Below are 16,416 nucleotides of genomic sequence, written 5' to 3' on the forward strand. Positions count from 1 at the left end.
GAGCGAACAAAGAGCAGCTCTCTGCCTAACTGCCTCTCAGTGACACTGTTTGACGTCGTAATGAAAGGAGCCGTGCTGGAGCGCGCCGGTCGCGTTACAGAGCAGCTCCTGGAGTTGGATTTGAACAGGTAGCTGTTGACATTAGTAACAGGCCCCGGCTGATGAGTGGGCCCAGATGAGCCAATCGCAGACTCGCGCGGCTGGCTGATGTTATGGGAACTCGTGCTGACACTGGGAATGCTGTTATGATGTCATTTCGGACAATGACATGCATTCATACGTAAACAGTAACATGGCCTGCCTCCAGGTCTCATCTTTGTCACAAGTATTTGAACGGTGTTTGAGGACTAATCTCTCCATCACATGGTGACGATTCTCACTCATCCAGGCCCTGGTTCCTCTTCGTTTCGGTGCCAGAGTCAACCGAACTGGTTCAGTTTCCTTTAAGACTGTTCTCCTCTCGTCAAGAGCTTCTTCAGTTCTAGTCACTGCTGGGGGGGTTGCCGGCTTTTAGAACTGTGTGAGTGTAACCCTCTACAGGGCTGGTGGGTCACGTGTGAGCTCTGGGTGTCAGAATCCCTGAGGTCTCGTGACAATTGTTGGTCCAGTTGGTATTCATGTGGGTTCTTAGGTGGGGGACAACAGAGTGGAGACCTGAGCTGGTGGCTCCCCTGGGCCATCCGTTTTTGTGGAGGTGGTTCTCTTTCTGGTGTTTAGAGCAGCATGTAGCTTTGATGCTACTGAAGGCCGCTCGGGCTTTCACGGGTTCCCAAGTGACTGCTTCCCCCCATCACCCCTACTAGCCTGCTGTCATACTACTCAGTTTACTCTACCTAAATGTTTTCTTAACATGCGGCCTTTACTCCCTCCTTTGGAATTTTCTTTCCTCTTAAAGGTCAAAGTGAAATTGGCAGTTGAACCCAATATGAAAATATTTCAGAGGAAGAAGAGAAAGAGTAATGTGTGGGGTGTTTTCTCTGTTTTGATTATATAAAGTAGGCAATTACAATCTAAAGAAGGTGAATAAAATACAGGAAGCATTTTATAATTCAGATGAGCCTCCTGGCTCTTTAAGACGCACATGAACTGTACTTGAAGCACAGCCTTGGCTCTCACTGTGTTTTTATCCTAATAAATCAAAGTCGAGTGTGATAATTGCTGCTAAATGAATGAATGAAGTGCTTGTTCTCTTTCTTTTCAAAATCCCTCACCAATCCATCTTGATCTGTCACTGCTAAGACAAACAATAACCTCACTCACACACACACACACACACACACACACACACACACACACACACACACACACCTGCGTGTTTCAGCATGGGGCTGATGACGAGGGCTTCTTAATCTGAACACGGCACGCTTGTTGACCCTCTTGATCGCTGCTGCTCATCTGCAGAGACCAAGATGGTGATATTAGCTCTTAGCCCTTGTAAACAGCAGCTCTGCTGTTGAACTCGGGACCTCGGAGTCATGCTCTCCACTGCTGGATGCCTCGGCTGCGTCTGTGAGTGAGGGGAAAAAAGCCTCTCTCGCTGGGTGGTCAGTTTTATTGATTCAGAGGAGGCTTTTCAAATGTGCCATGTGATTCTTGTGCTCTTTCACTGGTGCTGCTGTTTGCCTCGTCACTTGTCTCACACAGAAGGTCACGGGACCTAAACAGAAGCTGCACACGGCTCCACAAACTTGGGTGTTTTAGGTGCAACTACTTGAGCATGTTAAATGATAAGCAGGTCTAATTTCCCATCCTGCATGTGACTGTTTTTCTCTCTTATCTGACCCCAGGCCCTCAATCAATTCGCCCCATGCTCTATTTTTGGCCAAATCTCAGATTTATTATTCACTTTCTGCAGGATTTAGTCACACAACAGTGAGACAAGGCTCTGACAAATGCTGCCAGTGTAAAGCAGAATGGCAGAGAGCACAGAGCATGACAAATCAAATGTCAAAAGAGCAGCTGACCAACTCTAAACTATCTTGTACTTTTCATTTCCCCGATGTTCTTGAAAGCTGCTGGGGAAGAATATATATGACAGAAAGTCTCTGTGGGACTACGATAAGAGGGAGCTGCAGATAAGTGATAGAAAACCATCACCAGATATGATAGCAATCTCCTACCCACATTAGTTCTCTTTGCAATGACAACTCGGCTGCACTACGACATGTTTTCCTCTGTTAAACAATCTTGTACAGATGCTATCATGCCACAATTGTTTTTCATATCAAGAGGAGGGATGATAAAGCCGAGGAGGCACCAAATGGGATCATCATTGACTCCTATGGGGAGATTTGAGTTCGGGAAAGCTGCTCAATCCTTCATCCTGGATCAGATAAAAGACAGATGTTGGAGGGCCTCGGGGACAGCAGAGCAAACCGCTGTCAGACGTTGTATTGACGTATTTGCTCTGCTGTCAGAAATGTCTCTAAAAGGATGTTAGTGCTCGTGATGCACGGTCGCGGCTCTTCTCACCGTTTGTTCGTTATTAATAGGTGAACCAGAAAGAAGAGTTCATATGATGTAAGGGCTGTAGCTCATGTGTTGCTATTAAAGAAAAGTCTTACTTTCACCGTGTTTGTGAGTCTTTTTCCGAAAGAACAAAACATGAATATCATAGACCAAAGCTATCAACTATCAGAAGAATACGCTAAGATGAAAACAGCCCACAGAGTATCGAGGCATCATGGAATTAGAGGAGCAGGAATTCATAAAAACCCATTTAGAACCTTCTGCAAACACTTGCACTACGAAATAAAGGAAACATTATTCTGGCTGGGAGTGCCCCTCTAGGTAGAAATGAAAGAGTTACATTTAGTTTAAATTCCTGGGTAGCTGCTAGTATTGATTGTACAAAACAGAATGTTTGAAGCAAAAAGAGAGAACGAGGGAGAGACAGAGGGATTCGTTATTTGGTATGACAATGTTTGGTTAGAAGTCTTCATGAGTGTCAGCTCATGCAGCGGTGACTGGCAGGGGGATGTGCATTCGTAGCCTCCAGAGCAAAGTGGTACAGCGACGCATGGATACCGCTCACGCTAACGCAAGTGGACATGATGCTAATTCACTTAGCATCAATGCAGCCGACAGAGCAAATGCACCAGAACAAGGAAATCTGATTTATGGCTTTATTCCTCTCACACACTGCAGCTGTGAGGGAACCTCCGCGTGGGTGCTGGTCCAGATGCAGCTCTCACCTTTGTGATGCTGAGGGAAACGTAGACGTGAAAAACGCGAGCTGCATTTTCATAGAGTGGGACTGCTACTCTTCCACATTCGCCTGCAGAACTCCTCTTCCTTTCAAATCATCATTTTTTGGTTTTATTGAAATGGTGACGGTGACATTAAAAGGCTGTGATTAACCGTTCAGAGAGTCAGGAAAAAACAAGTTAACACAAAGAAAATTGTTGCCAGCAGCAATCTCTTTGGTGACGTGTCCCACAGTTCGTGGTCCAACACAAACTATGTGAACCAGGCATCTGGATCCACATGTGGATCAGCACCATCATTCACACATCATCTGAAGGCAGCTGATACACGAATCAGTGTCAGCGTGTGATCGCGCTGCTCCCGAGCTGAGACAGGAGCAGGAATCTTACACTTCATTGGATCATGTTTGCATGGCTGATCTCTGATTCTGATGATGTTCTTCAGATGAACCAGTTGGGAACAGAACTGAAGATGATCTGTGGCAAACAGCAGCCGAGTCAAACATTTACACTTGCCCGCGCTCAAATGCCGCATTCGTCAACCACATCTGGAGTCCTTCGAACCAGAGTCCCCTCTGAACTCCCTCCAGGCCAGCCCCACAGAGAGCTGGTGCAGGGTCTGATCCAGCTCCACTGATGTGTCTCTCAACAACAGGTTCAGCTCAGTTGCTGCCCCCCAGCAGGAGTGGGAGGAAACCCCGTCCAGAGAAACAAACCCTTCCACTGGCGTGTAGAGTTGTAAAAGGCTCAGCTGATGAAATACAAGCAGCCGGATTGCAATGATTTCTGTTGTACATCACAATTATAGTAAAGACATTAATAATGTATGAGTACGGGAATTCTAATTCATGGCATCGCTCAGATGATTGTAATCATTTCTCCTCATCTTACACAACATGTGGACACAGGGAGAGATGGAGCTTGATCTCACGGTGCTAAACGATGCTGTCTGGGGAGAAAGGGATCCAAGATGCTTGTTAAATTTGAGGAGAAAACTTCTCACGCTTACACGACTTTGTATTCATTCCTTTCGGCTTTTTTTTCATTTACCATTCATGGTTTTGCCAGATTTATCCTTTATTGTCTGTTTTTATAGCTCACTGAATTGCCTAAAAGTACATTTAAAAAAATACAATTCATCAATCAGACTTTATTTGTATTACACTTACAAACACAGTGCAACACAAAATACTAAACACACGCCAACAAAAACAGACACAAACACCCACACAGACACACACACATGCGCGAAGTTTCCAGACTAAATAACAAACACAGTAAAAACAGGAAATGAGGAAAAAACAAGCAGCAGGGAAAAAAAACTTGATGAAATATTAAAATAATTTTCAATGTTTTAAATCCAAGATTTGGCGGTAAGAAGAGAAGGATAGAATAAATGGTAAAGAATCCATAAAAAGAAGGCTGCCACAATAAATTGAATGCAAAAGAAATAATGAGTCCTAATGAATGAATAACAATAAATCAGTAACATTAAAATGAGAAGATGGAAAAGTGATTAAAATGGAAAAACGATTAAAAGGGAAAATAAATCATAAAATTGGAATCACACAAGCATAATAAACTCCAACTCAACACATAAACCGCAAGATTAAAAAGTGCAGCCTCCTCCGGGTGTCTAAGTTGATACTCTGTCCACTGACATGCATTCGTCCTCTTGCAGCAGTTCTGTCAGTTAAATACCCTGGAGGTGTAGCGTCGTCTTTATCCCACCGGAGCAGCGAGATTGAGGTCAGACGAGCGCCGACTGTTTCATGGAGTGACGGAGACAAAGAGCTCGTCGCGCATCTCGGGTCCACACTTCGACTGCAGGTGCAGCCCCGCGCGCGCTAGGTGGTGCAGTGGGTGAGAGACCAAGTTGGAGGTTTGATCGTGAGCAACAAAATCTGGTGCTCAGGAGCGCCGCTTGCGCTGGCCTAGCGGCAGGACCTATCAGTCTTGTGTTATTACAGTCCTCATGACCACGACGGTGTCAAGCTGGCATAGCTGCATCACGGAAATGAAGTATGAAACTTTCACAATAAAACCGCCTGTTGTACCAACATCTTACAGCTGCCTTTTTGTGTTTTGGAACAAATGACAAAAGCAAATATGTCACCGTGGAAGATGATTAAAGCGTAAATGTTTGTTTTTTTTAACAACGTTATGTTGACAGTACGAGTCTGAACAGTTGAGGAAACAGCGCTTCTGTTTTACTTCGCAGGGAACGTTGCCTACTTCCGGGTGTCAGCACCTCCGTGTTCCGCTAGCTTGACCAAGCTCTGACCACGAACGAGCCAATAGGCTGTGGAAGGCAGAGTTGTCCCTGTGGCCGCCATTAAAGAAAGGAATCCATGAATTCAAATGGAAACCGAGACAGAAATTATGATCGAAATCGTCGTTAGAATATAGACCGATGCCGATCTTCGAGAGGTTTTTACGGGATCTGTTTCGTTTTCGGACTGGATTTTGCGATGGAGGAGTAAGACAGGACGTTTTTATTTTTTTAAGCAGAGACCGTTTTAGGGCTAAGGGGGAGGGGGAGAGTTGCTTCTTTGCTCTCCTGTTCTTTTTGTTTTATGAACATTTTTCGCGTCCTTTAGTTTGTGTGTAACGTCTCCGTGTGGTCCTGAGATGTCGACCTAAAGCCCACTCAGACGCTTTTATCCGCTTTTTTGGGGGGTCCGGTGGGGCAACTGCAATTGGAAGGTTGTTGAATTAACTATCCTCCAGCCAAATGTTACAAAAAATATCTCTCGCTGATTAAGCTTGGACATCTTAGAAAAAAGACAAATCCGAAAATTGCTCTTTATTTCCCGGGAAGTGAAATGATGGCGAGTTGGATCCCGCTGTGAAGAAGGATGAGTTCTTGTTTTGTACCGAACGGGGCCAGCTTGGAGGATTGCCATTCCAATCTATTCTGTCTGGTAAGAGATTTAAAACTAAGGGAAAGCAGCCATTTTTAACTAGCTGAACGGGGGCTAAGCTAACGTTAGCCACAGAGGCATCAGTTGATAGCGGCTTAGCTAGGCTTACGGCCTGTCGAGCTGACATCATTTCAGGACAACAAGCTTCCCAGCCCGCTAACCCCTCGGTACAACCACGGGCTGATGTGCTGCTCAGATGCAGCGGTGTGTTGCTTAGGAATCCCCCTCTCTCCGTTTCCATTTTCCTCGTTAGCAAAGCAAACAGCTGATGTTAATAAAGCTACTCGCTTGTTAAGTTTTATTTACTTTGTTTACAAGGCAGACATGGCATCAACACTAGCATGTAAATAAATTGCCTTTAACTACCGGTAAGTTAGTTCCGACACCCCCCCCCCCCCCCCCCGTGTTGTCATTACACCTCCAGCATGTTTCATCAAGTTGCGAACCAACTAGCAGAAGTTGGCGTAGTGGAACAGGGGCACCGTCTGGATGGGGAACTTCTGGAGGAATCAGTGACAGACTCGCGCTGCACCGTCCGCCTCCGTGCACCGTCACACGGCTCCACCATGTATCAAGATTGTTGCTAACTTATTTATGGACTGTGCCGTCAACGTGTTGTTTGTCTGGAGCTTAATCTCCTTGGACTTGATTCTCCTGTATTCACACCAACTGGGGCTCAGGCCCGGGGCTGATTATGTAATCTCTGGCATGCGTTCCTAGATATTACTAACATCTATGTTGTTACATATCTTAGCTCCTCTTCCTGCTGCTAGAAGCTACATGGAGGTAGGTGATGTATGTATCCCATGCATCAGATCACGTCAGGGTTGTAACCAACATATGAGGTTGTGCTCCGTCACATTTGCAGCTGACAGGTCATTGGTGAGAGCAACAGTCCGCAGCTATCACAGCTAACGTGAAGGTGTTGGATAATCAAGAGGGAGGTTTGCTCGTGTTTGTTTTTGCAGCTAATTGGCTTGTGGACAGGCTTTGGCTCCTAGCGTAGTCCAGGAGTGTAATGCAGCCTTCATGTGCTGCTGTTGACATGCTGCCTCCTCCTCGGTGGGAGGCTGCTGGTTCGAATCCTCAGGAGCTTATTATTCATGGATAAATGCCAGAGTAGCAGAGGTTTAGGATCATAAAGTGCGTCAGCATGGGTTTGTTCTGGTACACGTATGCCAAAGAGTTAAAAATGGATCAGTAGTACTGTTTACACACAATCTGGTCTAATAACAGTATTGTGAAGTACTACACTGCTTTTGACTCAGCCTTTGAGCTGTCCGCCCCCTTTGAAGGTAACATTTCATTGCAGAAAATCCCCACTTCTCTGTTGGGTTGATTGTGTGTGTGCTGAAATCGTAATTACAATGTTTACGACAGCACTTGAAGGCAGCATCGGATCCAGTGGAGAGTCGAGGTGGATGTAGGGCTGGCTGCGCCTGTCTGGCTGACATTTTCCTGCGCACTGAGACTAAGCATAACACCACGTCTGTTATGACTCACTCACAGAACAGACTCCACTTTGTGGTTTTATGGTGAAAGAATGTGAATACATAGTGGTTCTTTTTCACCCCGTCATTTTTCACTGAATTCTTTAATGTGGAGGATGAAAGCACTTTCTGACAAGAGGTCTTGTTATTTACTCGGGAGTGTAAGTTGAGTTTATTACACACCTCTGTTCAACTCGTAGTTGGAGCTGTCAGGCTTAGCAGTGTCAGGAGCAGATAGTAAGCTTATTAAAAAGCAGGATTGTCTGTTTGTCAATATCATTGAGCGCTCGTCTTCAATGCAGTGACAAAAGATCAGATCATCCTTGACCCGTAAATGCAAACTCACACTTGTTAGTGTCACGTTTGCTCCCCGACCGTGAGGGAGGGAGAGACGGGGGGAGACCGGGGGGGGGGGGCAGACAGGAAAGGAGACAGACGTGGTGAAGCATGAGCATCTGCAACATGATTTGGGCAGCTTCACCTGTTGCTCATCTTGTATCTTGAAAGGCAGGAAGGCAGCTGTTTGAACACAGTGTTCCCCACTGAGCTCCAGAACCCTAACCAGCCTGAGGGAAGGTGAGCAGCTGGCAAAATCAGGGGTCGTAACCCTCAAGTATGCAGGAAAACTTCCTGTCTGCATTCGGTGGCTTCGGCCTTAAATTCCCTCTTAATGCAGCCGTGTGATATTTGGCTTTGACATATGAAAGATAAAATGTCTCCTGACCCAGATTTCTGGCTCTGTTGGGAGACTTTATAAGCAGTTGCTCACATACCTGAGCATTTACCAAGACTCACGAGGGAGAAACTACTGATTGCATAGCCATGCATAACGTGTCAAAGGCATAGCGGTGCACCCAGCCAGAATGTGGACCACATGTTGGAAGGAAACACACATATCTTTGGCACCCTTCATTTTTTGCATACAGGCAGCCACGGATGTCTTTGAAAGGACGGGGACACCAACTGCAGAAGGCACGCTTATTCTTGATAGGGTGGTCTGCCTCTCGGATATTGTTGATGAGGAGAGGAGGACGGATGCGTCGAGTCTTTGACTCCCTCTCGAAGCTTAGAAACATGAAAGGACAGCAGTTTATTTTTGACTGTAGCAGAGATGTGAGGGAAAAGATTCGGTTCACCGTTTGGCTGAATACCTAGGTCGGTATACTTTTTCCAACAGCACACAAACAAAAACAAAAATACAGATTCTTAAGATTTCTGCAGATTAACTTTGTAATTTACAATCCAAAGCAGTTGCAGTCTGTTTCATTAACATCAAACAAACAATGGACTGGTGTAGGAGCGAGTCCTAAACCAGTCGTGAGTGTGTTCTCAGTTGTCCCGCAACACATGGGGAGAATGGCTGTCTGAGACGTGCTCCTGTCAGACGGTTGCAGCTCAGCTTCTGCAGCAGCCTTTGCTCCTCTCACGACTACATTTACACTTTTGTAGAAGCAAATCACAAAAGCACTCTGTTCATTGAAGATGACCTCGCTGAACAAACCGTGTACGTCTCATAAGCGACTGTTTGCTGCGGAGCTGATCAACTGCAATACTGAAACTCCAGCTGGAAAGATGCGCCGGCTGGTGGAGGGAACCTCTGAGATGCAACACCGCGTTCCTGTGCAGCCAGAGGTTGCGGTAGACCGGAAAACCTACTCAACGGTCACGCAGCATTAACTATAGATTAACGCCAGCGCTTTTTCTATGATGATGAAGTCAGGTATGATACAGTATGTAGGGACAGTAATGTAGATGTTTTCTGTGCTCAGGCCGGCTCAAACCTCTATGCCGTCATTGGTAAATACAGAGACGCGTGGGATCGTTTCTGGCTGCTAGAGCCCTTGAGTACTTTGACAAGTCTCCGTCAATGGTCACATCTGCAATCGAACAACAGCTTAATGCCTGTGTAAATTAAACTGAGTGAGCACTGGGAGACTAACCAGTTTCTTTGAAAGTGACATAAGATGTTTTTTTGTAATCTGCTGAAATCGGGCTCAGCAGGTTTAGTTGGGTCATTTAAATGAACCCTCCAGCATCAGAGCTGGCCCAGGTTCTCACGTCTGTCCTGCTGCCCTGCTCTGGCGTCAGGTTAAAACCTGACCGTCCGTCTTTTCACCACATCTAAGTATCGAGTTGATCAGCTCAGTCCTGCGACTGTCATGACTGGAGGTAGAATCTGCTGGCCTGCTGCTCTCTGCAGTTGCAATGTCAGTATACATGGCTGGAGCTGCCATCATTTTTTTAACGTCCTCACTCAACAACGTTAAGCATAAATTGTCAATAACAAGCTTGCATTTAGAAAAATACCTGTCGAATACAGATGAAACAGTTTGACCACGCCAGGCACATCACCTGGTCTTGGTCCTGCAGCAGCACGATTAGCTGCCACGACATGAACTCCTCAAACGCAGACACTCAGCAGCATCAGAGGAGGACTTCAGCTGATACGCAGCCGTGTGGAAGCAGCTCTTTGGTTCCCGGTTCTATTTAACAGACACCTGCGGACCAGCTTTGCTGTCAGCCTGATGTCTCATGCTGATTTGAGGCCGGGGGTCTCAGTGCTGAATGTATGTGTCTAAAAAACAAATAAATGGTTTGTCTCTGCTAGCAGGAAAACAACAGAACCGCTTCAGTTCTACACATGAATGGATGAACAAATGAGTTCTCTCAATGAGTTCTGTGTCACGTCTCGGCCAGACACCCCAGTGACACCACTGGAGGTTTCCACTTGTGTTTTTTACTATCACCTGATGTTCAGAGCATTTATTCTGAAAGACACAGTTCAAGTCCCTCCGGTCAGTCGACAATATATTTTGATGCATGGAGTGATAAAAGCGCTATCAGAATCCCCTCGCTCACAAGCTTGGACTTCTCTGTGGAAACTACGTGAAAGCAAGACTTTGGACCTGAAGTTCTTGATATTCATGCAGAGTTGCACATATTGAGGAGAATATGGCGTATCTGAGGCAAGGATTCAGGAAAGGACTTGTGAAACAACGACATGTCAGATGAGGAAAGAGTGGCGGTGGCTCTCTCCCTAAGGAGTCCGGCGAGGGGGGGTTATCATCATTTTGATTACACTACGTCGTTTGTTGCATCACATCTGTAACACTTGTTTTCAGGATCCATATAATTAAATTAGGATTAAGGATAACTTTTATTTCTTTGTTGTCTCTGATCACGCATGAATTCGACTTCAGGCAAGAGGACTTCTCACCCACTTCCCTGAGCCCTGTTGTGAGTTTGTTTCTAGGATCTATACAATTACATACACAGCAGGGATGCAGCTGTCACACTGTTTGATTTGTACATGAAGGAGAAGGAATCCTCTCTTGTACAGGACAGTGCTGACATGAATAAATAACAAACGTAGTAGCGACAGTGTTTTGCTGTACTCCTCTCAGTACTCTCTCAGGGACGCTGGAGCTGATGTGCGCATGCACAATAAAACTAGTTTCTTTTCGTGACCAAAAAGTCTTGGTCACGTGCAAATTTGGTTGTATATGCGTAGTTTGACTTTTCACAGCTGGGTTTCACATCCCTGAAGTCCAGCGACATCATACAAATGCAGAGTGATCCTGAAGGACGGATGTGGCCGTCTGATGATGCAGAACCAGTTCATCATCACGAGCTGGGGGCTAAAGGTGCCGGAGGATGAGAGCTACTCCTCAGGATAACTGCTTGTTGATGTGTTTGTCCAACTTCGCCTTCATACCAGACGTGCTGAGGTGAAGGGTTTTCTCCTGTTTGAAATCTAAGATATGTTTGGTTATTGATTTCCTGCTTGAGAAGAGCTCATAGATGAAACATCCCAAGACTGACGTGCATTGTGGCAAAAATGGCGATGGATGCGCCTATAATGTAAGATGAAGGGTCCGAGAGGCTGTGGGATTGCATTCCTGCATCATCAGCCCCATTAATGGTTTTATTTTAGCTGCAGGGACTCCTACGGTGGTTAATTCAAGAGATCAACCTGGTGAAAGTTTCAGCGGCCGCAGGATGTAGTCGGCTGTTCAACAGGCCCCCACGAGTGCAGTTGAATTGCAGTAACTATCAAACACCAGGCTTGCCAGTGTTTTCTCTTTGTGCCACTTCAGATGAGGCCTGATTCTAGACTGGCGCTTAATTGAGCTCTTCAACCTTTTCATGGCCGTCGTGTTGCTCTACACTGAAGCGCGTGCTTGATTTCGAAGAATGGCGTTTGTTTTTTAACTGTCAACAAAGCAAAGAGAACGTGTGTGTTGTTACTGCTGAAATATCAGGTTGTCATCAGTTAACGGTCATTTGATGGACTCGTCACAGATTACAACGACTTTTATTGATATTTTTCCTTCAGGAGACCCTGGAATATTACTTTCAGTGTCCAAAATCAAGATAATTGTCCACCCTTGGAGGAGCAAATGAAGCACTGCCCTGTCCAGTCGACCCTGTGCTGTAATGTTGGTGTGTGTTCTAGTAGGTGATCTTAATACAGATAATCTTGACTTTATTTTGACAGATCTTGCGATTGTGATGTTATTTTCACTGAAAGTTTTGAATCGTGTACCGAGGTGAGTCTGGTGCAAGGGGCCTGTCACCAGCTTGATGCCAGGCTGTCTGTGTGAGCGATGATCAGGTCTGCAAGTGTGAAACTAATATCCACGAGGAGGAGCAAACTGTCATAAAATCTGCAAGGCTCTTACAAACAAAACCCTTCCATACAATGGAAGCCTCTTGCACAGTACAATCAGGGGCGAACTGTGGCTAGTGACACGAGGGGGGTTTTCTCTTGCTAATTGCTGATTTCCCAGCATACGACCTGGTTTCACAGTTAACCGTTGTGCTCAAACTCTCTTTGCATTTTGAGCCCAGATGTTTCCGAGCCAGCTGCAGGTGTAACGTCGTGCTCCTTGCACTCCTGCAGGAAGGAGCAACTGAACTGCTGCAGCTCAGCCGTTGCGCCCTGACTTCTCTCTGTTGTTGGCCTCCCACAAGCTGTCCGCCGTGTGCGCCGCAGCTTAGAATTTCTAAAGCAGCACATATTTGATGATTTTTGGACCATTTTTCTGTGGCAACCACAGGGCCCATTGACAGAGACCTGATGCACACCAGGGCTACACGGTATAGAAAAAAATATCTAATTTAGATTTGTGATATTAGAGAGAATTTAATATTTACATTTTCTGGATTTAATAAAAAAAACAATAAAATGGTAGTGTTTTTGCGGGGTCAGTTTCAAACAAAAATCTTGTGGAATCTGATATGTGGGCTTGGTATGTCTGCAGCGGCAGCATATCATACCTTCCACTGGAAATTGCAGAAGGCCTTATTGTTATATCCCAGCTCCAGTGCACGCTGGGCATAACTGTGGACTAAGAGAGTAAGCTGCTGTGGTGTGTTAGCTGGGGACATACAGGAGCTGCAAATATAGTCTTGGGTTATTTTTAACCTAAGGTTATTAAGGATGTGCTCACTATGTGTTATGATTCGTTGTTGTGATCTGCCCGCGCCCCAGCTGACACCTCAGCGTGCTGTGTTTTGACAGTCACTGCTAGCCTAGGCCCGACACCATCACCTCTAACGCCTCAAATCTCCAGCTTATCCCTAGCCAGGCCAAAGACCACCGCTTTGTCACCAGCACAGGTAATTGCTTGTTCAGGCCCAGCGCCTCAGCACTCCAGTTAAGATATCCCCGGAATTATAATGGATAGATTGGTTGAATATACAGAGGGGCGACTCGCTAACTCGGTCTGAACGGCATAAAAATGAACAGTCCATGTTCACCTGGATTAGCAGAGGCGTCGACAAGGACAGATAGGACTGAGATTGCTAGATGGTGGTAATGGGGCTGTGAAGCATTGTGTGTGTTTGGTGTTGTGTATGGAGGTGCAGTGTGCCGGTGCATGGGTGATGAGCAGCAGTGCTAGCGAGCAGTGGAGGGTAATGTGCCTGCTTTAACACATAATAACCCCACCAGTGATTTACTGCCTAGGAGGTTTTTTTCATGTGCGTTTCGTTCTCTCCATAAAAGCCAGACAGTGTTAGAAGAGAGGTGAAGCACCGCCCCACCCCCCAGCAGTAATGAGAATTAAGGTGGTAAGCCTACGAGTACCAGCCAAGTGTTTTCCCCTTGTTTCTGCTGTGAAAATGATGTTCAAGGCGATAGTAAAAGCACCATCAGGATACTTTGAGTACACAGTGCTGCGGAAACCAGAGTTTTAAGGAGAAACGTCTCTTTTTGCATCTACACACAATCTTCTCATTTATTTGCTTTTCTGTTCTAAGAGTTTTGGCTACCTGGGCGTCTAGTTTCCAGCGGTACTTGGTGCTTGAACTGGCCTGTAAAAGAGGATTCATACCTTGTCTTTACACGCTGCTCAGCGCATGTTTTCTCCGAGATGCTGAGTGGACCCTCCAGTAACAACTCTGCACACTAACAATTTTTTCTTCCCCCCCAGGCTGACTTGACAGGGATCAAATGGAAGAGGTTTGTGTGGCAGGGCCCCACCTCTGCACCCATCCTGTTCCCGGTGACGGAGGAGGACCCCATCCTATGCAGCTTCAGCCGCTGCCTGAAGGCCGACGTGCTAAGTGTATGGCGGCGCAGCCAGCGGCAGGGTCGGAGGGAGCTTTGGCTCTTCTGGTGGGGCGACGACCCCAACTTCGCTGATCTCATCCACCACGAGCTTGCAGGTGGGGGCTGCCTGGCACACACATGAGAGCAGGAAATTTACCAAAAAAATGCTGATACATCAATGTGCTTATGTGCATTCTCTTTGTGCTGCTTCCTTGCTACGTGAGGGTCAGAGGTCAGCGATAGACCATCACTCAGAGTGCTACTAGGGATTCACTGACTGTGTTTTAGGGCAAAGACACTTCACGCTGATGTCAAAGAACTGGTGGAACAAAAGGCAGATTCTTAGGACACTGCTGCCTGTGATTAGGCCAAAAAGTTGCCCTTGAACACAGAGCAAAGGCCTACTAGGGCGCACATTCTGCACCTACGGGACAGAAACTGAGTCAAAGTCTACAAACAAAGCAGCATTTTTTCATCATTTTCATTCTACTCCCACTTGGTTGAGTAAAAACCCTCAAATGTCTCTGGTGTTGTCTGGACTCTCAGGTGAGATGTTGGGAAAAATTGAGTGAGTCTGCACCAAATGGGTTTGCTACTTTATTGTCACTCGCTGAAAAGCTGACTAGCCAATCCGAGGGTTTTCTCTCACTGATGCCCTCTGACACCAGTTGAACTTGCTGAATGGCAAGACAAGCCCCAGACGACCGCAGGCTAGTGCAGAATTAACCATAAAAACTAGGGTCAAGGGCGCTCAGCAGTGACACGATGTTGAGCGATGGTCGCCTGGTGCGTCGGGGCTTCGAGCCCTCTCCCTGCTCTCTTGACTTCAGAAGGGATTCTTATAGTTTCAGAGCGTATAATTTACTTTGATGCTGCGTGGTAGTTGAAAGGGAACTTCACATCACATCAAAGTGTGTTTACAGGTCTTGGGGAGTGCAAGTGCATATATGATGAAAGTCTCTTGCGGCTCCAGTCAGAGTGTCGGGAAGTCTGATAAGCTTACGTTGCCAAGGCTTGAAGACTACAAGTTTGAAAATGGAAGTCTGAGGCTGTGGACTTGGACGGAAATGAGGCTACCAGTCCTTTGTAGCTGCTGCTTATCCCTGCTGATAGCTGGAGGCTGTGTTAGCCACTTCTAGCATAACACACTGAAGTCTGTGCAGTTAAGCGACTGTGGTTGCATTGTGGGTGATGTAGGCAGGATGTTTTGGTTGGATGATGAGGGAAGAGAAAGGCGGGGAATAAAAAAGACAACACTTCTTCCTCTGTTACATTTATTTGAAACGCTGTAATCTGGATATACAGTATTTGAATGTTAGATCTGATGCACTGGTATTTTTACGATATATTTACCAATGTATGCTTGGCATAAAATGGAGCTGATATGTGATATTCAAATTTTGTAAATACTGTAATGTAAACATTGTGAATCTGAAAAAAGAAAGTTTCCTTTACATTTGTAAAGCCCATAAATCCTATATTTCCAGCACGGTTTTCTCATCTCAAGCAACAAGAAGAGACCGAGACTAATAGGGATGTATTAAAGCAAATGACCAGTATATGCAGGTACCCAGAACGTGCTGATATCATTGTACAGCCCTCATCTGTAAAGAAGCGTCCATCAGCAGTTGAAGAGTTCTACGATGGTGCAGTGCTAAAATACTGGAGCACTTTTTTAAACGGTGCTACATTTGCAAATTTGTGTCAAGGATACTGATGCTTTGCAAGAAAATGTAATCATAAATATAGAACACGCTCGCCCTACCACCATTCGTTCAAAGTCATGTAGCTAAAAGAGTCGTAGCTGTAAAAGAGAGTGGAAAGTGGAGTGGGCTTTCAGTGTTGGTAAAATAAACACTTGAACATAAATCACCCTGTCAAGATGTGTTATTGTTTGTTCCATGAAAAATGATACTGATTTCCCTGCTTGTCAGGTGGTCACCAGGGAGATGCCTTGTAAATGAGAGCCCCAGGGAAGTGTTCAAATCTGTCTAATCTGATACCTCACTAATGCCGCCCCCACCCCTCTATGATGAACTATCCAGCCAGTTTGCCAGTGCCAACATCTGTAGGGCAACTCGTGTCTCTCATTTTTCCATGTGTGTTTGAGCGTGGCAGTGTGGTGTCAGTGACTGCTGCCCCCCTTCAGGTGAGGAGGAAAGTGATATGTGGCAATTCTGCATTGGATGAGCCAGAAAGGAAGAAGAAGAGAGCTGAGCTCGGTTCCATCATAACTCGAG

The 16,416-nt window shown here is 45.9% G+C and overlaps 1 protein-coding gene across 1 annotated transcript in view; it reads left to right on the plus strand.

Moving 5' to 3' along the window:
- Positions 1-5,511: 5,511 nt before the first annotated feature.
- The window catches only part of med13a (mediator complex subunit 13a), a 94,792-nt gene continuing 83,887 nt past the window's right edge, over positions 5,512-16,416 (plus strand). The window contains exons 1-2 of the mRNA XM_086179212.1: positions 5,512-6,130; positions 14,058-14,292. Coding sequence (XP_086035338.1) covers positions 6,065-6,130; positions 14,058-14,292 — 301 coding nt within the window. The 5' untranslated portion in view covers positions 5,512-6,064. The remainder of the gene's footprint in view (positions 6,131-14,057; positions 14,293-16,416) is intronic.

Source organism: Aulostomus chinensis, chromosome 15, assembly GCF_037954235.1.
Source record: "Aulostomus chinensis isolate RoL2024-O1b breed Wild chromosome 15, RoL_Achi_v1.0, whole genome shotgun sequence".
Lineage (NCBI taxonomy): Eukaryota > Metazoa > Chordata > Actinopteri > Syngnathiformes > Aulostomidae > Aulostomus > Aulostomus chinensis.